The 25,306-nt window shown below is 32.6% G+C and overlaps 4 protein-coding genes across 4 annotated transcripts; 2 read left to right on the forward strand and 2 right to left on the reverse strand.

Moving 5' to 3' along the window:
- The first annotated feature begins 6,781 nt into the window (after positions 1 to 6,781).
- Positions 6,782 to 8,600, forward strand: LOC145576198 (uncharacterized). The gene is made up of 2 exons (XM_081634014.1): positions 6,782 to 6,821; positions 7,710 to 8,600. The coding sequence occupies exon 2, from the start codon at positions 7,734 to 7,736 to the stop codon at positions 8,235 to 8,237; it is 504 nt and encodes a 167-aa protein (XP_081490140.1). The 5' UTR covers positions 6,782 to 6,821; positions 7,710 to 7,733; the 3' UTR covers positions 8,238 to 8,600.
- On the forward strand, positions 8,375 to 9,442 carry LOC145630133 (uncharacterized). The gene is made up of 4 exons (XM_081682382.1): positions 8,375 to 8,503; positions 8,573 to 8,695; positions 8,775 to 8,912; positions 8,995 to 9,442. The coding sequence occupies exons 1-4, from the start codon at positions 8,375 to 8,377 to the stop codon at positions 9,217 to 9,219; spliced, it is 615 nt and encodes a 204-aa protein (XP_081538508.1). The 3' UTR covers positions 9,220 to 9,442.
- A 699-nt stretch (positions 9,443 to 10,141) lies between these two features.
- On the reverse strand, positions 10,142 to 13,514 carry LOC145630143 (protein FAR1-RELATED SEQUENCE 5-like). Its single transcript, XM_081682391.1, has 7 exons — positions 13,289 to 13,514; positions 13,114 to 13,212; positions 11,769 to 12,765; positions 11,671 to 11,680; positions 11,109 to 11,582; positions 10,371 to 10,988; positions 10,142 to 10,156 (listed from the first exon to the last, which is right to left on the reverse strand). The coding sequence occupies exons 1-7, from the start codon at positions 13,512 to 13,514 to the stop codon at positions 10,142 to 10,144; spliced, it is 2,439 nt and encodes an 812-aa protein (XP_081538517.1).
- A 1,188-nt stretch (positions 13,515 to 14,702) lies between these two features.
- LOC145576297 (chalcone synthase-like) lies at positions 14,703 to 16,862 on the reverse strand. Its single transcript, XM_081634103.1, has 2 exons — positions 16,627 to 16,862; positions 14,703 to 15,898 (listed from the first exon to the last, which is right to left on the reverse strand). Exons 1-2 carry the CDS (start codon positions 16,790 to 16,792, stop codon positions 14,898 to 14,900), a joined length of 1,167 nt encoding a protein of 388 aa, XP_081490229.1. The 5' UTR covers positions 16,793 to 16,862; the 3' UTR covers positions 14,703 to 14,897.
- Positions 16,863 to 25,306: the final 8,444 nt, after the last annotated feature.

Here is a 25,306-nt window from a genome sequence, read left to right on the forward strand (position 1 = left end):
AGAAACCAAAATACAAGAAAAGAAAACAAATGTTCATGAAAGGACTTTTTGCAAATGTACAAGCATAAATGAATGCAAATCTTGCTAACCAAGTAAGGGAGTGCACGTTCTAAGACATCTAAGGTTGATTGAAACATAGGACATGCTAAGCATAGAAAACTAAAGAAACACAATAATTCACTTTCATCTCAAAACATTTTAGCACATTCTCCTAATTAGCTTCAAATCTACTTTTAGTGAGCGTCTCTATATTTCCTCGAAGGAACTAGAAAAACAAATAGATTTGAGCTTTCTCGACATCTTGACTTTGCATCCCCTCTCCTTAGGCTTTAACTCATAATGCCCTCCCCCGATATGCGACTCAACCTATAGGTCAAAAGGGCTTTCCCAAAGGTTGTAACGTAAGGGCAAAAGGGTAAAGGTTGGCTTAAAATTTAGAATTTGGTTGTACACCTAAGTTGTGAAGTAAAGATTGGCCAAATCTCAACACCAAAACCAAGTAGTCACCAAACAAAAACAAACTAATACCCCTAAGCTTATTCAAAGCTATAACCACAATCATATATACAAAAAGCGTAGGACGCTTCCCCCCAAGCTTTAACAAAGCATTGTCCTCAATGCTTAAAATAGGGAGAAACATTTACATCAAAATGTTTTTGAATTTTTTCATTTTTTATTTTTTTGCCAAAGCTTTCTGAATTAGCTTTGCTTTTTCGCATTTTTTCACTTTTTTCATTTTTTTTTTCAATTTTCAATTTTTTTCATTTTTCACTTTATTCATTATCCTTGCCTTTTTTTTTTTTTTTTTTTAACTTTGGACGACTTTTTTCATTTTATTCACTTGCCATTATTCACAAGATATACAAAACACAAGCTTGCTTACAAATAAGAACCAATATCCAAACTCATATACCACCATCTCCAAGAACATGATTATTTGCTTCACAAAAACCAAAAATGGAACAAAAAGAAACAAAAGGCTCAAAGTTCTAAAGATGTGGCTTGAAAAGAAGGGAAAAGACTCAAATGGTTAGCAAGTAGGCAAATGGAAACCCAATGAACTAAAAATAAAGAGGATTATCCTAGAAAAGAAAAATTACCACCCCAAAAAGATGCCTTTGTCCTCCCTAGATGGTTCAATCTCGTGTTTAAGAATTATGAGTCAAGATTCAAGATTAGGTCCGCAATAGTACGAGTTAAGGATCCAAGCCGCTCATGCAATATATGTAGAAGGCTTGAAAACAATGAAATCTCACATGGTTGTAGCAAAAACTCAGTATAAGTTTCAAACTCACCAAAAGGGAGCAATTGCAAATTTTCAAAAACAAAAGAACTCGGCTTCAAGGTCCCTAAAGTTCTAAACAACTACCTTAGCATACTCTATCCTAGAGTCAACCAAACATACTCTCAAACCGTTCACACCGTTACCATTTAAGAAGAAAAGCATTCAACTATACAAGTCCAAAAGTATTATGTCCAAAGCAAGAACAAAACAAAACACATTGCAAATTTGCCTTGATAGAAACAAAAATCTTTTTGGAGTTTTTCTAGATATAGAACATAGAAATGCATATACAAAGGTGCATAGCATATATGAATCAACATCCCATCAAACATGATAGAATACCCTCCCCCAAGCTTGAATGAGACAATACACTCAAACATAAATCATAGAAACCATGGGAGGGGAAAACAAAGAGATCAATCCAACAAACCAACATATGTCCTTTAAGTCATCATCCACTTGAGAAAGAGAAAGGAAGGATATTACCGGATATTAGGTGGGTGTAAATACCCGCAAATGACCCAATTAAACCTTTCAAAGCTAATTTCCTCAAGAATTGAACCTTGCCTTCCATATGCTAGCAAAAATAGGAGTCAAATTAAACTTCCTTGATTCTTGATCCAAATCAAAGCACTAAAGTATATCAAGTCATGTACCTAGCAAAAGGCACATAAACATTTCCATGAGAGAAAATATATTCTAAAAAGAAAAGAAAATGAAAGCAATAAAACACGGGTTACTTCCCGAGAAAGGCTTGCTTAAGGTCCAAGCTTGATCGCTCTAGTAAAACTGCAATCAATTATCTCACATCAGAGAAAACACATAATTTCGAAATCCGAGAAGATCTCGCTTTAACTTTTTCGCACCTTTTTACATTCTCTGAACACGTTCTAACTTGATCGTCGAAGGCGGAACTCCAACCACCCAAAATCTCTGTTGTTTTGCAAGTACAGGTGTCAGTATCCAGTCTTGGTGACGTAACTCTCCCGAGGGACACATAAAACCCCAAAATAGTATCCTTTCTAACTCCTTTTAACCAAGTCGTTTCCGGTCGTCTCCCTCTCCTTTGTTTAACCCCTTTTGTAGTCCTACTCTTCCACTCTTCGTCATACTGGTACACCTTTGCGTCTCCATCGTACATGCCCAAACCAACACAACCTACACGGGGGATTTCCCATGCACGTATACGTTATTTAATTATAAATAATTATTTAAATTTAATTTACATTTATTTATTTTTTTAAAAATATATTAGTAATAATGAAGTGGAAGTATATAAAAGCCTTTTTATTGTAGGAAATTTGATTCAAACTCTGTAACTTTGTACAACGACTATGAGTTTGGACTAAATCAAACTCATATTAGTCATTTCTCATGTCTATAATTTAATTACCCCATTAGGAACTTTAAATTATGTTACTCTTGAATAGTCCACAATAAAGAAAATATGTAGTAATCTATATCTATACTTAGTATTTAAAAAACACAAACCATCATCCCCATCATGCCACATGTAAATTAAAATTTATTTTTTACCAGTGTCACATGTCACCTTCCTCCATTAACTAATCCCCTTTCTTATTATTTTTAAAAAAGAACTAGATTTAATTCAATACATGTATGAAAGTTCCCATCAAAAAAATAATATATACATGAATGTTATTTGATTCATTTTCCCCTAACTTAATACCTGTACAATTACATTCAATTATCACCCCTTCTTCTCCTTTATAAGCTATTCATTTTCCAATTAAAACATATCAGAAACCAAAGTTACTATTGTACCGCTTATAAACATCCCGTGCATTGCACGGGTCAAAAGGCTAGTCATGCTTTAAAACCATTCCAACCAACCCCCTATATATCTTGTAAGCATTAAAAGCTTGCATGGTTATCTAGTACGTACGATGAAATTAAATTGTGTTTCTTTGAATAGTCCACACTTCCACATCAATAAAAGAAAATATCACCAGTTAAAGCCTCTTTGCTACGAAGTACGGAGTATTACCTTTAACAGTTTAAGGAGATAGAAGTGAAGCATTTGTTCAAATTCATAAAATATAGATGGATCCTTCTTCAACATTATTTTTGTATCCTTTCGGAAAGAAATAGAATTAAGTACATGCAAATATGCAATAACACCTATATATATATATATATATATATATATATATATATATATATATATATATATATATATATATATATATATATATATATATATATATATGACAATACGGTTATTTTAGATATTTGCCCAATGTGAACAGTGTTGTCTCAAACATTTTTAGTGCCCGGAGCAAACAGTAAATAAGGGCTTCTCAACAACAAAGACATATTTCATTTAAAATTCACCAACAAAATATTTTATCATTATAATGATGGATTATTAATTCAAATTATTTGACTATTTTTTCAGTCATCGTATTGTACTGAAATTTTGTCATGCACCTCAAGATTTGAGATGAGATGGAGAAAGTGAGGAGGACAAAATAACAATTATTAACATGGTTACGAAATTTAGGAAAAACTTTACATATATACATTTCTGAAAGGGAGTATTTATCTTTTACTTCCGCTGTCCCTATTTTTTTCGCTCCATTTGACTATACACGGTCTCCAAGACGCATTTTAAAAGGTTTATATCTTCATTTTCATACACGTAAAAATTAAAAAAAATATGATATTAATAAAATATACATTAAGACAAATCTAACAAGCCCACTCATAACTACATAATCTTTTATAGATTAACGGTAATTTATGGTCAAAATTTTTAAATTTTTTTAAAAAAATGAATATGGGGCAAAAATAAAGGGATGGAGGGAGTATTTTTTAAAATACAATTTTTGTTTAATGAATCCAGATTTCATTCATAGAGGTGGGGGCTGTCTAAAGGGGGTCCTGAGCTAAGGTGCTCCCCCTTACAGCGGCTCTTGATACGGAAGATTGATATAGTTGTATAAGTTAACGTCAAAAAGAATCTTATAAACCCAGAAGTTTTGATAAACTACCTGATATAAAAAATTAAGTTAGGTCCCGTGTCATGCACAATAATATTTAATAATTATTTTTAAAATAAATATTATATTAAATTTTTTTGACTTTTATATGTTATCTTCATATCAATTGAATGCTAAAGAACACCAAAAATGTCAAGAAAAAATCACATCAAGAATAATCAACATGTATTGTTCTTGGCAAATTTTATTGAAATATCCATAGACTGTTAATTGATTGAAATTTTAATCATAATTATTTAAGAAAATGACGAAAGTATTATTTTTTTTATTTGATATTCGCATGTTATTATTTAAGCTTGTAGCTTCTATTACGTAATTTTTATATAAAAAAAAATCAAGAAAATAAAATACTACCTCTGATTTTTTTTTTTAGTTGCAACTTTGGGGTATTATTTGTGAGATATAAAATACTCCAAAGTTTCAACTAAAAAAAATTGAAGGTAGTAGTTGTAATAAACGTATGTAGACATGTAGGGCCTCTTCAAATTTACTAAACTGAGTTGAACTGAACTGAACTGAGTGGAGCTGAACTGAACTAAACTGAATAGAGCTGAAATGAATATTTTATGAGAGAAGGAAATTAGGAGCTAAAGTGATGAACTGAATTGAACTAAACTAAACTAAACTGATTGGATCGGAGCTGAACTAAACTAAAATGAAATGAACTGATTGGAGTTGAACTGAAGTGCACTGAAATTAAGCCAAAGTGAACAGGCTGGTAGTACATAATATGTCTTTCCTAAACAAAAGTCATATGTCACAAATTATGATAAAAATATTATTCTAATTTTTTTCTTAATTTAAGTTATACTTCCTCTGTTTCTTTTTAGTTGACACATTTCTTTAGTCACATTTTCCAGTGCACAATTTCAACCGTTAATATCTTTAATTATCGGTAAGTAAAATTTATAAAAAGTACGTTGATATTTTGAAAATATATACCATGAAGAATCTACCAAGACCCCACATGATTATATTTTTCATTATATATGAAGACAAACTTTTAATAAAAGCGGGTTTTCACTAATTTACTGAAAATCACAGCAAACAAGTGCAAATTGAGCTGCTCAATTTGGGCTCACATGTGTAAATTTAAAGAACCAAAAAATTTCTTATTTTCTCTTTCTTCTTCTCTTTCCTGTTTCTCTTTCTCTGGTTTTTTTTTCTCTCTCCTCTCGTTCTCTTCTTCTCTTGCTTTTGGCGTTGCTACTTGAATTTCTCTCTTTTCGATCTTTAATTTCTTCACTTTGAAGTTGATTGTTTCTAATTTCAGGTATGTTTTCTCAATTTTATTTCATTTTATTCAATTTTGAAGTGTTTCGATTTTTAGGGTTTCGTTGTTTTGGATTTTTGTAGTTTTTGCAATGGTGAAGAAGAAGGTTTCTGGTGATGATAATGTTGCTCTAGGTTAGTGTTTGTTCTCATTTTCGCAAGTTTTTTTTTTTTTTTTTTTTTTTTGTACAATTTGTGCTATGTTTGTTTAGTTGTGCGTTTTAATCAGTTGCTTTTGCTTAGATTAGGTTTATTTTGAGAATTGCCTGCTAGGTGTTTGTAAAAATGTCCAAATGAAAAATTGCATTTTCATAGTAGTACAATCAAATTGATGAAAGCATTTTGTGTATGAATTTTAGGTATTTTTCTACTATTTTCGTTTACAGTTTAATATATATAAATTAAATGCTGCATTTGATTTTAGTGTGGCAAACATGATGGATATGTTTATCTTTTTGTGTTGCTTGGTACAATCTTGTCAAATTTTGTCAAAATTTCTATTGTGATTTTTTTTTTTAAATTAATTGGTAGGATCTATCAAAGGTTGTCGTTATAGTAGAGCTCAAAAAGCGGTAAATAAAATGGATGCAGGAAGAAAAAAGATGTTGAAAGGTGAAGGAAGTACATCCAAGGAAAATAAAAGGAAGAGGCAAGAAAAAGAGGATGACGAGTAAGATTTTATGTTTTAGAATATTGTATATTTGCTATACTTTTGTGAATGGAATTGTGACTTTTGTAAGAGTATAGGTAACTTTGATTAATAGGACTGTTTTTATGTGATTTTTGTGTCAATATATTAAGTGTTACTTTTGTGAGTATATCTTTCACTTTTGTATTTATCAATGTCACTTTTGTGAGTGCAAGTATCATTTTGTGAAAATTTTGATAGTAATCACTTTTTTGAATATTATATCCATGTAATGAGTGTCATGACTCTCATGAGTATCATTTTTTATGATTATGATTGTCACTTTTGTGAGAATAAGTATAAAAATTTGTATAAATGTTCATAATTCATGTTTAATTTTATATGATAACTAAAATTTCAGTATATAAGTATGTTATAAGTGGTAAGCATCTTTTTTTTGTTTTTTCAGGCCTGATAGGAAAATTACATGTCGTTGTAGACCTTCTTCATTAGTTAAGGTTATAAGTGGGCTTTCTCCGTCTAAAAAAAAAAGATGTAGAAGAGGTTGGATTTGGTGGTTTGTTGTCTTTACGTGTGGAGAGTATGGTTGGAGGTATACTTCCTTGGCTTGTTGAGAGTTTTAATGGATATACTTGTATGTTTTGTGTAGCTGATGGTAAGGAGTTTGTTGTGACTAAGCATGATGTGTGTGATGTTTTTGGTTTGCCTAAGGTAGAAGGTCGTGAGGTTCCTGAAATGAAGGGTAGTTACAAAGGTCAATCTCAAGATGATAGTGCATTGAAAAATAAATGGAGAGCTTCTTTTGATGTTGGTGTTAAGGAGTTGATACCTTTGGCTAGATTAGAAACTAGGATCAAGGAGTTGGTGGATGGAGGTGATGAATTTAAGAGGTTATTTGTTATGCATGCTCTTAGTAGTATGCTTGTTCCTACCGCTAATAGGACTGTTAATTTTAGGTTAGTTAATGTTGTGGATGATGTTGATCAGATTAAAAATCTTGATTGGTGTTCATTTGTTTTGAGAAAGTTGATGAATTCTGTTGTTAGTTACAAAAATTCTGAGGCTAAAGATAGTATTAGTGGATGTTTGTTGTTGCTTAAGATTATGTATTTTCATCGTTTGAATTTCCAAGGTGTAGTAGAGAACTCCACTATTCCTCTTATCCAACACTGGACAGATAAAAAAGTGAGGAACAGGGTGTCCTTGGAGTTGAAGGCTGGTTGATTTGGTCAGGGGGTTTTGAATGAATTGACTTATCCAGTTTCTGCTAAGTGTGTTGATTTGAATGTTAACAACTTAAGTAAGGGTGAAGGTTGTGCAGTTCCTATTGATGATGATAGAAGATGTGTGACTTCCGATTTGCCTGAAGGAGTATTAACTGATTCTGAGATCAAAAGTGCTGCAACTGATGTATGTTTTTTTTTTTTTCTTTAATAAAACATTTGTTCTTGGTCTCATATAATTGTTTGTTAATGTGTAGGATTTGCATGAGGCGTTTCTTTATATGAAAAGGAACATGGAGCTGTTTTCATCTGTGAATTCCAATTGTTTTAGTTCTTTGCAACGGTTGGTGCATAGTCGTTTTGTTGAACATTCTGTTTCTTTGGATGCTGATTCTATTGAGTTGTCTCAAACACAACAGCTTTTGTCTAACCCGCATTATCATAAGCTTATTGATGGCTTAATTGATGAGTTTATAAAAATGAAGTCAGTGGATGAGTTACTTAAAGTTGATGCAAGTACTTCATCAAAGTCTACCCTACAAGATGGTGGAGATGGTGGAGGTGGTGGAGATGGTGGTGGATATGGTGGTGGCAGAGGTGGTTCAGTCAGAATAACGAATAAAAGTTTGTGTTCTTTGGACTGTGGTGAAATTGGTGGTCAGAGTGTAGTGTTTGTTACGCCATTTATGAAAAGTAATTCTCGTGCTTTTAGTGAAAAATTACCTCAATTATATTTAGAAGCTCTTGATTATTGTCTGGTGGAACACTTATTTAATAATAAGTAAGTTCTTTTTTAATTGTCATATTTTTTGAAACCTTTTTTTTTTCTTTTTCTTTTTGTTTTGATATTAATAATATTGTTTGACCTTGCAGTGAGAATCTTGTTACTTATGGATTGCATTTTCTCATTCCAAGAGAGGATATGGTGTCTTTGGTGCATCCTAATTTGGTTCGTTGGTCAGTAGTTGATTGCTACTGCATTTATCTAAATGAATCATGTTTTTATGATACTTGTGGTCCTAAAAGATTCTTTTTTGGTGCGAGGCAAAGTGTAAGCAACTTTCTGTTTTGAGTTATTTGTTTTCTTACTCTTTTCAATTATTTATTTTTTTCCTTTTAGTTTGCTTTTTTGCAAGTATCAGAGGGGAACGAAGATAGTTCTGCTGTCTCGGATTTGCATGAAATTTGGGATGAATGGGTTACATATGAAAAGTCTTGTTGTGATGTTATTGGTGCAGACTTGGTATATATCTTAATTTTTAATATATATTAACTATGTGATGGATGTGCTTTATGCTAACTTTTGTTCTATTTTTTTTCAGGTTTATTTTCCTATTCTTGTTGATGAACATTATGTGATGTTTGTGATTGATCATGGCAATGAATTGGTTCATTATGTTGATAATATCATTTGGAGTCATGACATGATTACATATTTTCAAAATTTGACTTTTTATCTGGTATGTTATTGTCTATTTTAAAGTATGTTTCTATATTAATCTTATTTTTTTGTTGTTTTTAATATTCTGTTTTTTTTTTCAGTGTTCTGAATTTGGTGATTTTCTTGCACGAAGAAATCATCCAAAGAGTGAAAAAGTCCCTTTTTACAAGTTTAAAATTGCTGATTTAGTGTGGCGGAAGAGTAAGGTTGATAATAATGACTGTGGTGTGTATATGATGTGTCATATGGAGCATTTTGTTGGTGATACATCGTTTTCTGTAGATGAACTTAGAACAGTGAGTGATCTTGAAACTGATCCGAATTAATTCATTTGTTATGTTTATTCTAATGTTTTATACATATTAATGCGCCTTTTATTTTCTTGTTGTGAGGCTGCTGGGAGGAAATTTTTACGTGCTAAGATTTGTGCAAAACTCGTGTTGTCTGACATGAACGAATCAAGATCTGATGTCTTAGCAGAAGTTGAAAAATTTAATGAGAAGAAGAGCGATCTTGCATATGTTGCTGAAATTGAAGGAAGGAGGAAGGCTGCAGCAGCGGAGAAGAAAAAGAAGAAATCTGAAACTGCTCCTCCTACTGTTGACACTGCTCCGAAATCAAAACGAACTACAAAGGCTACATGGAAGTACACTCCTTCTAAATCTTAGCTAATTTTGGAAGTTGTTATTAGTTAAGTACTTTTGGAACTTGTAATTAGTTAAGTACTTTTGGAAGTTGAAACTAGTGATAAATATCGACACTTAAACTAGTGTTAATATTTTCAAAATGTTTGTACAAATTTTATTTTATATATATATATGATTAAATATTGGTAATCTGTTGTTCTTATTTTTATTTATTTAGATTTCTGATTATAATTTTATAAGTGTATCATATATCATCATACAGAGATATAGTTGATTTAAATGAAAACTTGAAGTTTAACATATATATTACCATGTTATTAATTTTAAAAACGGACACTTTTGTGATAATTATTGTCACTTTTGTAAATATAAATATCACTTTTGTGAGTGACATATTTCTTTTGTGAATATGCAATACTTTTGTGAGTAAAAAGTAACACTTTTGTGAGAAGATGCATCACTTTTGTGAGCATTATTGTTACTTTTGCGAGTATTAGTGTTACTTTTCTGTAAATGCATCACTTTTGCCAGTATATGCATTACTTTTTTAAGTATCAGTGTAATATTATATAAATGTTCATAATTCATGAGCAATTCCAAATCACAATTCAAAATTCTGTATGAAAGTCAATAGTAGCATTAAACAAAAATAAAATCACTACAAAAAAGTATTCAATTGTGTTTCATCCAAACTCACTACAAGTTCAAAAAAGTCGCACAGTAGGTGTCTTCGATCCAAACTCTGAATTTGGATCTGGTAATGCTTTTTGCTTTGATTTCTTCCCTTTTTCAAGTGCTCCTTTTGCTCTCTTGCTTCTTCCCTCTGTTACAGCTCTCTTAGGGTCTAATATAGTGGGTATGGTTGTACTTGTTGATGAAGAAGCAGTATTATTGGTACTCTGAGCACTCTCTGCCACATTAGTATTGTCATCACTTGCAGCAACCTCCTCTGTAAAAGTTTCGGCCGCAAGTAAGTCTTCCACCATTTTCATACAGTTTTTGAAGTTTTCCTCCATGAATGCTCTTGCCTTTTCATTTTCTTGACTCTTTAAGATTAAGTTATAATATTTTCTCATCATTGTATGTCTCCATGGTGTATATGGGAGTTTTGGATCCTTATTTTCCATTCTATTCCATACTTCAGTTTTTGCAAGCTTTGTCCATCTTTTTCTAATGTACTTCTCTGGAATTCTTGTAATAGAATGTAGATGTAAAATTCTGAGGCAGTGATAGCTTAGCCAACCAGAAGCTTCGAAATTCTTGCAAGTGCACCATATAGTTTGGCTCTCATGTATGTAACTTACCTGTTGGGAAGACCATGGCTTTTCTTTTAGCGATACTTCATAAAGAATAATGTTTTCTTCAGTTCTCCCTAGAATTTGTACTGTGGTCGCCATTGAGTAGCCAAATTCCTCTTCAAAGTCTCTAAATAGAGACAATGTGTAAACCTGTACATTAGAGAAATAACTTACTACCAGTCATGTTCCTTTGCATGTATCATTTTTATATTTGCTTATATTGTTTGTTTTCAGTTCTTATATATATGTAATAAAGGAACATAGAATTACCTGAGCAGCATGCTTTAGCATTCCGGATAGTGGCAATGAAGTAAAGGCTATTGATTTGCTACAGGTAAACTCATTATACTTCTCATCACTTCTCCATCTTTTTATGGTTCTTACAAAGATTCTATAGAATTCTGTCAGTGTTGTTGATTTATTAGCTCTGAATCCTACTGCATGGTTCGTACTTTCACTTCTTTGTGATGAAAGAATTCCTGCCGAGAAGAAATCTTTACTAAATGCTGGACACCACTTTTCCTTTAGATTGTACACCCTTTGGTACCATGCATGATTAACCAAATCAAATTTTTGTATCATTTCTTTCCATCTTTCTTCAAATTCTGTTTCTGTCACACATCCCTTCAAGCATTTGTTGAATATTTTTTTGAACTCATTATCCCTTTTAAGGGCTCCAAATCGTGTTATTGCATTTTGTTCTAAGTGCCATATGCATAGCCTATGCCTTGTGTCTGGCAATACCTGCATTCAGAATGTGATGTCACTAAACTTGAACACTTATTCTCACAACAGTGATATTTTTACTCACAAAAGTAACATTTATACTCACAAAAGTGATACTTATATTCATAAAAGTTATGAACACAAAAATGACTTAAAATGAGAGTGGAATCAGTGAATATGATATTGTAATAGAAAAAGAAGTACCTCTCAATTGCAGTAGCCATAGCTTGGTCTTGGTCAGTGAATATGGAGGTTGAAATTCTATTCTCCATAGATTTTTTAAAGGTTTCAAGCAACCACACAAACGACTCTGTTTTTTCATTGCCTATGAAAGCACATGCAAACATACAATTTTTCCAATGGTTATCTATTCCAACAAAAGGAGCACATATAAGGTTATACCGATTTGTTCTGTATGTTGTATCAAATACAAGAACATCTCCGTATATTTTGTAATCCTCTAACATCATTGCATCTCTCCAAAAAATGTTGGAAATTCTACCTTCTTTGTCGAATTTCACTCTAAAATAGAAGTTAGGATCTTCTTTTTGTTCTTCGATCAGAATATTCACTAATGTCTGAGCATCTCCAGCCTCTATTTGTTCCATTCTTAGTCTTGAGCAGAAATTGAGGTGATCTACAACACTATGCCCCAAGTTTTCTTCTCCATTAGCTTCTGTACACATGTAATTATATGTGTCCATTGTTGAAAGTCCAGCAGATTTCATTGTTTTAATTGCTTCTGCCTTTTCTATTGTTACTTCTCTCTCAGATCGATGCAAATAATGCCACTGCTTTCTAGTTAGTTCATGATTATGCTGTAACACATGTGACACCACCTTAAATTTTCCATCATCATTCATTTTTGTTCTTAGGCTTGCCTTGCAGTTAGTTCTTGTAATGGAGACTTGTCGTGGTTTTCTTTGTTTTAAATCCTTGTTATCTTCATCAACCATTAGAACCATATTTGTCTTCTTTGCAGCAGTATGTCTTTTTCCTTCCGCAGAATACACGTAGTACTTCTCTGTGACTATACGTGTGTGTAAGCGATACCTTGTTGTATGCTTTCTTATTGAAAATCCCACTGTAGAAGCATGTAGACTGTACAAGTCATAAATTTCTTGATAAGTGTCTCTTTCCACTCCAACTAATGATCCTTCCATATCTAAACCAGTGGTATCTATTGGTTTTGGATTTGTATCTGTGCATTAGTAGAATAAGAGATATTTAGCATTTACTTGTAACAATTGTAACCAAAATCACAATTACAACATGAAGAAAATCACAAGCAAGTACCTAGAGGCATGAGAACATGGGAGCATAGGGTTATTCACTTAAGCATATGCATAAAGAATAAGTTATTTAGTACAGAGGTATATAATACAAGTAACTTCTGTATTAATAAAGGTAACATTTGTAATGATATTAGTAACTTTTGTACCAAGAGACATGCATAAATGCTTTTATAAATAAACATATAGTCAATGTAACTTTTGCCATAATATATGTAACTTTTGCCTTAATATATGTCACATTTATAGAATTTTACCTTCGTCTTCATCTACTGGTTGTCCTTCTTCATCTAGTGTGTTCGGAATAACTTGATCTTCATCTTCTAATGTATTTGAAACACCTTGATTTTCAATATCTGCATTAATTATTGAAAATTAAATCAAAATTTTAAGCAAAAAAAACAATAGGTTAGTATTTTTTTAGATTATTACCTTGTATTTGAATTTCTGGAACTTTTGAGTTTTGAATGTTATCATCATTAAATTCATCGAAATAACCAACGAAATTCTCTACTTCACCTTCTCTGAATGTTTGATTGAGGTCGAAACTCCATGTTTTCTCTGGATGTTGCGTTAATGGTGGTCGATTTTCTCTTTGTAATTGCAGAAATTCGCGCATTAGGTTTTCGTAATTGGAAACTTTGGAGGTTTCCGGCATTGTTGATCGAAAATTGTAGATTTCTCTCTCCTCCATGGTTGCTTGGTGAAGGAGCTTTGAATCTGGAAAATTGGAGTTTTCTCTCTCCTCCATTGTTGTTTGCTGAAGAAGATGTTAGTTATTTTGGAAAAAAAAAAAAAAAAAAATTACTGTTCACACGTGCGAAAAACCGGTTGTTCAGTATTTTACTGCACACCGGTTGTATGTAAAACTTTTTGATATATGAATCACAAACATGGTTAAAGGAAAGTATGTGAATAGTGCTTAAAGTCAAAACGTGTCAACTAATAAAAAATATAGGTAGTAGTTATCAGTATGTTTTTTTTTTTTTTTTTTTTTTTTGGAAAGTACATTGTATAAAATCTTCTATTATACTTTGTATGTAGTAACTATTACATATATGTAGAAATATTTAATTTGTTTTTTAAATAGATATTAAAAGAAAAAAAAAACCTTAAATCACACCAGAAAATGACACATGACATTATATTATTGATGTGTCTTTTAGTATATAAAAAATTATTGAATTATTTATTGTTACAAAACTTACCTTATACTTCGTATAAGGTAAGTGGTGTAATAGGCTACTTTCATCGTTGACCAATTTTTCCTTTATTGACCCGCCACATAACATCTCCAAAATTGCCCACTTTGGGGTTGAAGGGTGGTTTCGACTTGAAACTGCCTCCTTCACGTCGTAACTGCCCTTTAACCCTAGAGCGGATATTTCAAGCATGTTTTGTGGTGGGTTAATATCGGAAAAATAGGTCAACAATGTCAGCCAAAGGTAGTCTTTTACAACAATTTACCTTTTAATCGACAGTTTCTTAAAAAAAAAATTATTAGGTAGTTTCTCCCAAATTCTAGGTTTTATTAGGTAGTTTTTAACAAAAAAAAAATCCCTATAGAAAATATATGTATAGTATATTACATCAAAGTATAAAAAGTACATCCCTCGTTCTCCAAATATTGTACGAATCGAACAGATTTTACCTGACTATATTTTTTTTATATATAAATTGTAATATATAATTGAAGATAGGTCTGTAAATAGTGTTAATTAAAATTGCAAACGGTATGCAATATATAGGGAACCAAGGAAGTACACTCTATAAATATTAATTGGGATAATAATGGACTTCTTGTTCAAGTTTATAACCTCAACTATATCTACCAATAGTGTTCCCTATATGTTTAACTTAGATACATTCACTCTTTAGTCAATAATATTTTTATTTATAAAATTAGGCTAAAGCCCACACACGCATTACATACAAAAGTACAATATATAGGAATTGAAACAGGAATTAATTAGACACAAGTTGAAGACATAAACACAAATAGCTTGGAGGAAAGACACTTGCTTAAACACCAATCGACGACCTACTTATTAAGCGGGAAACTCCGGAGGACAATCGTCTCCACAGTAACACCGGGGCCGAAGCCGAATAAGACACCCAACTCCAATCCATCCCCGGTGGTAGCCTTACCTTCATCAAGCGACCTCTTACGCGTCTCATCCATTATGAACAACACACTTGCACTCGACATGTTTCCAAACTCCCCTAAAACATGCCAAGAACTTTTTAGTTTGCTATCCTTAAGCTTAAGTTTTGATTCTATTTGGCTTAAAATAGCAGAACCTCCAGGGTGAACAATCCAAAATATCGAGTTCCAGTCTTTGACCCCTAACGGATCAAAGGCTTGAACAAGAGATTTCTCAATGTGATACGATATTAGCCCCGGAACAGTCGGAAGAAACTGAACTTCTAGCCCAACTTCTCTGAGGTTACCCCCAATAGCCCCTTCTGAGTTAGGCAGTATTGTCTGTGTAGTCGAGACTAACTGAAAGATGGGTCGTTCATTCAACGACTCATCAGGGTTTGCACCCACGATCACAGCCGCAGCTCCATCTGCAAAAAGAGCTTGAGCTAACATGAACTCCATGTCGGTCTCAGATGGCCCACGGAAGAAAATGGTTGCGCTCTCAGAGCACACAACAAGTACTCGAGCACCAGAGTTGTTCTCTGCAAGGTCCTTGGCTAAACGAAGTGAAGCTCCTCCAGCATGGCAACCAACTTGGCTAAGCATGTATCGCTTCACTGAAGGGTTAAGGCCTAGAAGCCGAGTCAGCTGGTAGTCGGCGCCGGGCATGTTGACTTCAGTGGACGTACAGAAGATAAGATGGGTGATCTTGTTTATGGGCTGCCCCCACTCTTCAATGGCCTTCAAAGCCGCCTCTTTTCCGAGTTTGGGAACCTCCTTAGCGAGTATGGATTGACGAATGTCCAACGAGGGAGCATTGTAATCGCACAATTGCGGGTACTCTTTTAAGATCTCCTCAGATACGTTCAAGTGTCGCTTGTTGATCATTGTTTTCTCACCTGAAATTCATATTTTTACAGACTATAAATTTGTGTCATACATAATTACATATGAGCTATACGAGAGGGTTTCATTTGTGTAATAAAGGAGCTAAATCGTTTAATAGTCCTATAAAAATAAATTATGCATATACGGAGTACCTTGTAAAAAATAAACAAAGAAACCATTATTTTTAATTTAAAATCGTTCAACGGTCCTAAAAAAATTATTCTAATGTGATATGAGTAGATGTAAAAAGAGGTGATCTGATGGTTAGTGCTAAAAGTGACATTAGTTAATTAATTAATTCACTATATTGCTTGTTTTAATGAATTAAGATTATTTTTTTTCTTCGGTTTGTGTCATCAAAGCTAAAGTAAAAATAAAAATAAAAATAAAAATAAACAAAACAAAACAAAAACATATATATAAGCCGGGTAATAGTTATTTTTATCGATTTAGAGAAGACTGCAAGGGTAAATTATACTAGTAGAAGGGATTAGATTCCTACGCAAGATTTGAATTGAGTATATAATATTACTTTCAAAAATTTTAACAAAGTAAGCTAGTTAGTGTCAATGTTATTATTTTTGTATGCAACCACAATATTAATTGAAGAATGCAAAATTTGGAAAAGCCGCCATCAAAATATTTTAACCAACTAAGCTAAAGTAGCATAATATTTTTATGTTTTGTGCTAGCAAAATATTAGTAGGAACGAAAATGTAAAAAAATAGGAAAAGCATACATATGCGCTTGTATTTGGCCTTGAGATTAGTCAAATGCTCGCTATTAGTAACTCGGAAATAGTGGTCAGCACAATCAGCTTGGTACACAACATTTGGTGGATTAGCAGTGCCAATGGCTAAGACGTTAGCTAAGGCTTTTGTTTCATTGACAGCCACTTGTGCCATCTTATCGTGACCGAAAGGCTGATAGCTATGGGAGAAGAGATGTGTTAGTGAGGAGAAAGAAAAGACTCAATCGATTGAGAATGGTACTTGTAGTCATAGGCAATTGTTATGGAGTTTATATAAGGGCAATAACGTTATCTTGAATTGACGTGCTTCCTTCTTAAACATAAAAGGTGTTGCATGCATTTAATTAAGTGACGTATTTAGAGGTTGGGAGATACGATTATAAATATTTATTACAGTAGTTTGAAAATTTCTAAGCATATCAAATCATATTTTTTTGGGAATTTCTTTTTTTAAATAATTGAGGCAATGAAGGGGAATAAAAATTATACTCCATACTAATAATACATGTGCCATATTTATCCAACCTTATCATATGACTTTTCAGTGAAAAGAATAAAAACAAAAAACAAACCTCACAATGTATGAGATTTGACCTATATGGAAACATCAATTAATGCATTAACTACGAAATAGTGTTATAATTAAATTTTGAGCCCAGGCAATAGTAAAAATCAATTGATTGTTTAGCAAGAGAATCCAAGTTATAGTGCTATTCGCATAGTCCCTACCCATATTGTACTACATATCAAATCAAAGAGGTGAAAATTTTTATGTCACTTAGGCGGCGGCTAACGTACATCACATGTGTGCCATGGCCCATGGCTAGCCTTGTTAGGGGAGATCTTTCAGTTTGACTTTAGGTTATAAATTTAATTGTTTTTTTTTTTTTCGACAGGTACAAATTTATTTGCTGGAAGCATTAATTAGGAAAATATGTAAATACTAGGAAATACATTTAGGGGTATAATTATCTAAATACTATTCATAGATACCTCATACTTTTAAAGGATAGAGAAAGGGATTTAAAAGCAATACTCCCTCCATGTTTTTTTTTAAGTGTTACAGTTTGACCGACACATAATTTTACACAATTTAATTGACTTAAATAAAATAAGAGGTACTTGGGGTAGTTAGAATATTAAAAAATTGTAAAATAAAGATAGTGAGGTTAATAGTATATTGAAAAGTAATGAATGTGAGAGGAAAAATATAATAAAAAAGTAACAGTGGGTTTGGTGGGGACCATGAGAGGAAAAAGATATAATATTTTAATGTAGCTTTTTGCCAAAAAAGGAAGTGTAACACTTAAAAAAACACGGCCGAAAATGAAAAGTGTAACACTTAAAAAAAACACAGAGGGAGTATATAGAGTAAGAAATACTCGGGTCTAATAAGCTAAGATAAGATCATATAAATTTGAAACAATTGGTATTTTCGCTTGGAACCTTTCAAAATAAGTTATCGTATTAATTAATGGTTAAAGCTATACAACAAGGGGACTTGATGTGTTACATAATTTTTTAGGCAGGTAGATGTCATTGTTTTCTTAACAAATCGATTCTTATCAAATCGGAAAAATTGCTAAAAATAATACAATTTTTAGTTGGTTATTTTTTTAATAATACAACCTTTGGATTATTTTGTAATAATACAACCTTTAGGGAGTGTTCATTTTAAATAAGACAAAATTGAATTTTCGTTGGATTTTAAGGTTAGGAAAGGGGAGGGGATGAGTTTTTAGTGGCAGGGACGAGGAATGGGGGATTATCCCCTCCCCTTCTCCCACCTAAAAACCCACCGAAAATTCAATTTTGTCTTGTTTAAAATGAACAGCTCCTAAAGTTTGTATTATTATAGAATAATCAAAAGGTTGTATTATTAAAAAGAATGGGCTTGTATTGTTTTTGGCAATTTTTCCTATCAAATAATGTACTCAGTAAATATTAGTAAATTGAATTTCATACAATCGCTTAAGTGTTTTTATTTTTATTTTTTATTTTTATTATTATTTATTATTTTTTATTATTATTATTATTATTATTATTATTATTATTATTATTATTATTATTATTATTATTATTATTATTATTATTATTATTATTATTATTATTATTATTATTATTATTATTATTATTATTATTATTATTATTATTATTATTATTATTATTATTATTATTATTATTATTATTATTATTATTATTATTATTATTATTATTATTATTATTATTATTATTATTATTATTATTATTATTATTATTATTATTATTATTATTATTATTATTATTATTATTATTATTATTATTATTATTATTATTATTATTATTATTACAAAGTGCTTAAGTGTTGAATTATGGTATTGTTAAAGGTAATGTATCACAAGCATCAGAAATCAATTTTTAGACTTTTTTTTTAGGAATGAAATCAATTTTTAGACTTTATTTATGCTAATATTTTATAATATAATAAATTTAAACACGGGTGCGGCAATGTTTCTTCAGTCGAGAAGGTATCATCGCCATCTTCTTGCGTTGAATAACAAGTTTCCACCTGATGAAAAGTTCGTGGTGGTTACGGCAAAGAGGAGCGAGGTCATCCATGGCGGAAGAGTGAGAAAGTTTTATTGCTTGAGGTTCTCGAATTTTTCAAAAAATGCCCAAAAAATCAAATTGGGGCTTGCTTACATGATATATAATTGTTGAAATTGATTGTCCCATATTATTTTATGTTGAATTGTGAGCATTTTGATAACATATATGCATGTATTTTGGTTGAGAAATGAGGAAGTTATGTTATACCCATGACCTTTAGTACGAGATGTTAAATGGAGGTTCCGCTATTGTTATACATATCCTCAAACAAGTTATACATATCCTCCATCAAATAATTTATATCCTACAATAATTTATACTATACACATCCTCTAATGGTTGGATGATAGTTCTACTGGCCGGATTATAACCTATATTGGCTGGATGATATCCTCTATTAGCTATATGATATCATGGTTGGATGATATCCTCTATTGGCTATATGATATCATTTATGACTGTGTCTATGATATCCTTTATTGGTCGGATGATATCCTCTATTCGTTATATGATAGTAATGATACCATGGTTGGATGATATCCTCTATTGACTATATATGATATCATCCATCCAATGGAGGATATCATCAAGGCAGTAGAAATATCATCCAGCAAAGAAAGGATATCATATAGCTAATAAAGAATATCATCCAATTAGTAGAGGATATCATCCAGTCATTGGACGATATCATCCAGCCATTAGAGGATATCAAAAATCCGCATTTCATTAGTCCGAACTAACACAATACCTTCTCAAATTTAAATTAGTTGAATTGTCGTATTATGTTGACATGATTGCACTTATTAGAAATACAAAATTTAATCTACTTCAATATTGTGCAAAAATTATGTGCGCAAATAATAGTAAATGCAGCAGACATGTCACAAATGTAAACTTATTACTGTCAAAAAAAAAAGTGTAAACTTATCATTTAGAATACTATATATTAACGATCAAAACTAAACATGATACGTCTATTTTTAAGTTTATGTATAATCATGATTTATGTTTTTTTTTTTTTTTTAACAAAATCAATTCATTAATAAAAAGTCATCACACATCTTGAAATAAAATCTAAATTAACAAATACATAAAATTGAATCAAATAAAGATTTTTTTCATCAAGTTAAGATCATGATTTATGTTTAGTTCAATAACACTATTAATTAATCAAACTAATTTAATAGAATTTTACAAATTCTTAAATGAACCTAGTTCAAACTAATTTAGTGTGGACCAAGTACTAACATTAGAGACAATATGATTGTTTTATTAATAAAAAATAAAGGTCACTATATTATAAACAAAGGTTATTATGTTGAAATAAAAGTTAATGTGACATTATAAAAGCTATAAGAGGTTAATTTTTTTAATGAAACTTTTAATATAATGGTCAATATGAATAATAAAGATCAATATGATAAAATTAGGTCACTATTCAACATAGTGTCGTACTTTAAGTTCATAATAACATTAAAGGTCACACAAATTTTTAAAAAGGTTACTATATTAATAATAAGGTTACTGTATTAAAATTAGGGATAAATATGTTGAATATAATGCCAGTTATGTATGTATAAACCTTATGTCCACAATAATATTATTGTGGACCAGGTCCACGTAAGATTTTTTGATAGAATTTACCCTAAAAATCTTGTGCATGGCATGAACTAACATATATATCGTCTTAAAATGTAGTAAAATGATATATATTTTTTCCGTTTTTTAATTATCATCAGACCATATAAATTGGGCACAATTTTAGAGAGAGAGAATGTTTGTGATTAATGAGTTAGCTAAGAAGTTTCTAGTGAGAGAAAGTTCTAGTGAGAGAAAGTTCTAGTCTTTGTTTTTTCCTCAAAATTTCACAAATATTCCCCTCTAATGGAGGGGGAATCCCCTTCTTCTAAAGGTATTAGTACTTTAGTAATAGTCACAGCTAGTTTAAGAAATAATTTAAGCTTTAGGGAGGTAGTAGCTACCTCTTCTCAATGGTTCGACCAAGCTCGTAAGATTGTTATTTCATCAAAAGAATGGGAGGATCATGAAGACATAGCTCCGGAAGGTAATCTTGCGGTTCAATTTTCTAAAGACACTCTAGCTAGGTTGAGACAACCATGGTCAATGACCTTGATGGGAAAGGCTGTTGGTATTAATGTCAGGCAAGAATTTATGTCTAAAAGGGCGCATATCATGTGGAAGATAAAAGGTAATCTTGAAACAATCGATCTTGGAAAAAGTATCTTCTTTTTCAGATTCTCTTTACAGGATGATTATGAGAGGGCTATTTTTGGAGGACCTTGGTTTATATTTGATCATTACCTCATGTTAACTCAATGGAGACCAAATTTTCGTCCAAATTTCTCCTCTTTTGAGTCAATGGCAGTATGGATACGATTCCCGGAACTACCTGGGGAATACTATGATAAAGCAGCCTTGTTTGAAATAGCAAGTGTGGTTGCAAAGCCAATCAGGGTGGATTATGCAACGGATAAACTTACTAGAGGTCGATATGCTAGAGTTTGTGTGGAAATTGATTTGCAAGCACCATTAGTTACTAAGGTTTGGGTTGGCGGCGCGTGGCAGCAGGTTGTTTATGAGAATCTTTCTTCTCTTTGCTTCACTTGCGGCAGAATTGGTCATGAAGCGGCAAGATGTAATGTTGTCAATCATGCTAGCGTTAAAGGGAAGCAGCAGGTATCTCCTTCAGACTCAATAGAGGTGACACCTAATTTGAATAAGAAAAAGGATGAAAACTCTGTTTTTTCAAGCCTAATTTCAACAAAGGAGGTGGGCCAATCTTCTAAGACTACGGTCCAATCTTCTATGGAGTTCGCTCAGTCAGTCCAAAAAGATGTTTCTAGTGGGCCGGCCCACTATCCTAATAGGGAATTGGATATTGATAGTTTGGATGAATATGGTCCATGGACCGTGGTCTCAAATAGGAGGAAATACAAAAAAATCAAGTGTTACGACTAATATAGTCCAAGCTAAATCAAGTCCAATTAAATCAATTCGTCCAGATAAAAAAGGAGGTCATCCAAATTCCATTTCAAAATGGAAAAAAAAGAATGTGGTGGATGGGGGGGCCCTTGAAAATCACAAAAAACTCTTAAAATCCTCTTCAAACACTGTGCAAAAATCAAGTGATACTTCTGTTCTTTCTTTTTCACCAGAAGAAAATCTTTTGCCATCTTCAAACATCCATTGTCAACATGCAACAGATATGCCTTTACAAGTGTCATCTATGGCAATTGATGACACCTCTATTCCTTCTGATGTGTTGCCTTCTCTTCACATTCCTTCTCTACAAATACCTTCTATTTGTCCTAACACAGATCAAGTCACTATCTCACAAATTTCATCCCATATTTTGCATGCTACAGTACCACCAAATGGAAAGCAACAACAACCGTGTTCCTCCCCCAAATCCAAACCAGAAAACTCCATCTTCCCCGAGGAAAACTTACCTCAAACCTTGGGAAGCAAGGGAGGTGATGCCGATAGTGAAATATCAGAAATGGAAATCACCCCCTCCATCATCCCCTCAGATGGAACGAGTGACGTTAGGGATTCCCAAATTCGGAGCAATAGACACTCTGTTGATGGATTATGCGAGGAGGCGCAATCCGAATGCAAGTCAGCAGCTCCTGAGTTTATTCCCGGAGAAGAGAGTCAGTCACTTCATGTCTCCTCCGACCACAATTTGTCGTTATCCATCCCCCCCAACGGAGTTGGAGGGAGCCTTGAAGCTTCTGGATTCTCTCAGAAGGAAGGAGGAGCAGCCAATTCGCCCTCAATTAATGGTGCACGAGGGTTTGCCCTTACCAAGAAAAATGGAGGTCGTTCCCTTGGTGTTCGTAACTCAAGGTCACAACATCGAAGTTCCGTGTCGCCGTATAGCCATGTACGTAACCAAGGAGGAGGTGGTGGGAGTGCAAATTCAGGTGAGTTACTTCCTTCGGCAGAACGAGGTAAAGGAGATTCCATTTCTGTTAACACCGATCAAGCTGGAGGATGTGGGTCCAATGCAAGCATCGGAGTACTGGAAGGATTGGGACAATTACTTCATCCCAATTCCAGTTCAACTCTTCCCGAATGATGGTTCAAAAACCACCCTAAATCGTTCCATTCCAGCTTTAAACATGAAAATAATTGTTTGGAACGTTAGGGGTGCGAATAATGAGGAGTTTGTTCCTCATGCAAAAGATATTGTGGACTCCCACCATCCCAATATTTTTATTTTCTTGGAAACTAAGGCTAATTCCACTCGTGCTAGGAATATTTCAGCAAGGCTAGGGTTTGATGATTTCAAAGCAATTGATTCTAATGGTTCTCGTGAGGGAGTTTGGATTCTATGGAAATCGGGGGTGGATCTTCTTTTCTTCACTGACAAAGGTAATTTGTTTCATGGATTATTCCATTTTCGCAATGACTCCCCGGAGGTGGTGATCACCGGTATGCATGCATCTAGTATCTTTAAGGAGAGGCATATTGATTGGCAAAGGATGAAAGACTCCATCCCTCCTGAGGACACTCCTTGGTTGCTTTTAGGGGATCTTAATGAAGTCACAAAACAATTTGAAAAATCTGGAGGAAGGTTGTTTCGTCATGGTCAATGCAAGGATTTTAAGGCTTTCACGGATAAAGCTGGATTGGTTGATATGGGATTTCATGGAGCTCCGTATACCTGGACTAATACAAGAAAAGATGGAGCGCTTATTCGGCAAAGATTGGATAGGGCTCTCACTAGCTTGTCTTGGCTCGATCTCTTCCCTCATACTAAGGTTTATCATCTAACTCACTAATTATTCTGATCATTGTCCCCTCCTTGTTGATATGACTAATCCTTCAGTAAAGGGCCCCTTCCCTTTAAGATGCAAGGAAGTTTGGATTGAACATCCTGCTTTTGCTGATTGTTTTGTTAATAATTGGACTTTAGCTAATGATAATTTTGTTAGTTCAAGGTTTGAGCAATTTTAGCAGTAGCATTAAATCTTGGAATTCTAATATTTTTGGTAGTTTAAAAAAGGACAAAAAAAAAAAAGATTTTAGCTCGTTTAGATGGTATCCAGAAATATTTAGCCTATAATAATTCTAATTTCTTAATTAATCTTGAGAAAGAGCTGTTGCTAGATTTAGAGAGCATTCATAAGAAGGAAAGAATTATATGGGCGCAAAAAGAAGGTATTAATTGGCGAAAATATGCGGATCATAATACTAAATATTTTCATATTTTAGCCAAAATTTAAAAAAGTCGAGGAAAAATTTTGGCATTAAAAGATAGCAATGATAATTGGATAAAAGATTGTGGTGATTTAAAAAAATTAGCAACAGAATATTTTATGGATATCTTTAAATCACGTGTCCAATCTCTTTCCTTTAATCTCAATTTTGAAGCCAATTGTATTCTTACTGATTCCAATAGGATTGCTATGTCTAGATGTCCATCCTTTGATGAAGTAAAGGAATGTATTTTTCAGTATGAACCCGATGAAATGTCCTGGACCTGATGGTGTGCAACCGAGGTTCTATCAACATTTTTGGTTGGAGCTAGGTCATTCCATTTATAATTTTGTTACTGATTGTTTTCAGACTAGTGCAATTCCTAAGGATATCAATCAATCTTATATTGCCTTGATCCCTAAGGTTGAGAATCATTCAAAAATTTCAGAATTTAGACCCATTGGCTTGTGTAATACTAGTTATAAATTAATCACCAAGCTAATTTCGAATAGGGTAAAGCCTTTCCTCTCTAATATCATTAATCCTCTTCAATCAAGTTTTATTCCTGGTCGTGGTATTGAGGATAATGTCATAGTGGTTAAGGAGATTACTCACATTTTTAAGAAGGCAAAAAAAGGCAAAAACATTTGTGCTCTTAAACTTGATCTCACCAAGGCTTATGATAGTCTAGAATGGGCTTTCATTGAGGATACTTTGAATTTTTTTGGTTTTCCTGTAGACTTAAGCAAGCTGATTTTGAATTGCATTTGTTCTCCAAAGATTGCGGTTTTATGGAATGGGGAAATTTGTGATTTTTTTACTCCTAGTCGTGGTATTAGGCAAGGTGATCCCC

This window comes from Chenopodium album, chromosome 1 (assembly GCF_948465745.1).
Source record: "Chenopodium album chromosome 1, dcCheAlbu1.1, whole genome shotgun sequence".
NCBI classification, from domain to species: Eukaryota; Viridiplantae; Streptophyta; class Magnoliopsida; order Caryophyllales; family Amaranthaceae; genus Chenopodium; species Chenopodium album.

Bases quoted from the DNA above. Each gene is read 5' to 3' on its own strand.
- LOC145576198 (XM_081634014.1), top strand. From the start codon at position 7,734: ATGAAAAGGAACATGGAGCTGTTTTCATCTGTGAATTCCAATTGTTTT.
- LOC145630133 (XM_081682382.1), top strand. From the start codon at position 8,375: ATGGTGTCTTTGGTGCATCCTAATTTGGTTCGTTGGTCAGTAGTTGAT. The intron at 8,504-8,572 runs GTAAGCAACTTT...TTTTCCTTTTAG, and splicing joins TTTTTGGTGCGAGGCAAAGT to TTTGCTTTTTTGCAAGTATC. The intron at 8,696-8,774 runs GTATATATCTTA...ATTTTTTTTCAG, and splicing joins ATGTTATTGGTGCAGACTTG to GTTTATTTTCCTATTCTTGT.
- LOC145576297 (XM_081634103.1), bottom strand. From the start codon at position 16,792: ATGGCACAAGTGGCTGTCAATGAAACAAAAGCCTTAGCTAACGTCTTA. The intron at 15,899-16,626 runs GTATGCTTTTCC...TATGAATTTCAG, and splicing joins GGCCAAATACAAGCGCATAT to GTGAGAAAACAATGATCAAC.
- LOC145630143 (XM_081682391.1), bottom strand. From the start codon at position 13,514: ATGCCGGAAACCTCCAAAGTTTCCAATTACGAAAACCTAATGCGCGAA. The intron at 13,213-13,288 runs GTAATAATCTAA...TAATTAATGCAG, and splicing joins TCCAGAAATTCAAATACAAG to ATATTGAAAATCAAGGTGTT. The intron at 12,766-13,113 runs GTAAAATTCTAT...ACTAATGCACAG, and splicing joins ACCAGTAGATGAAGACGAAG to ATACAAATCCAAAACCAATA.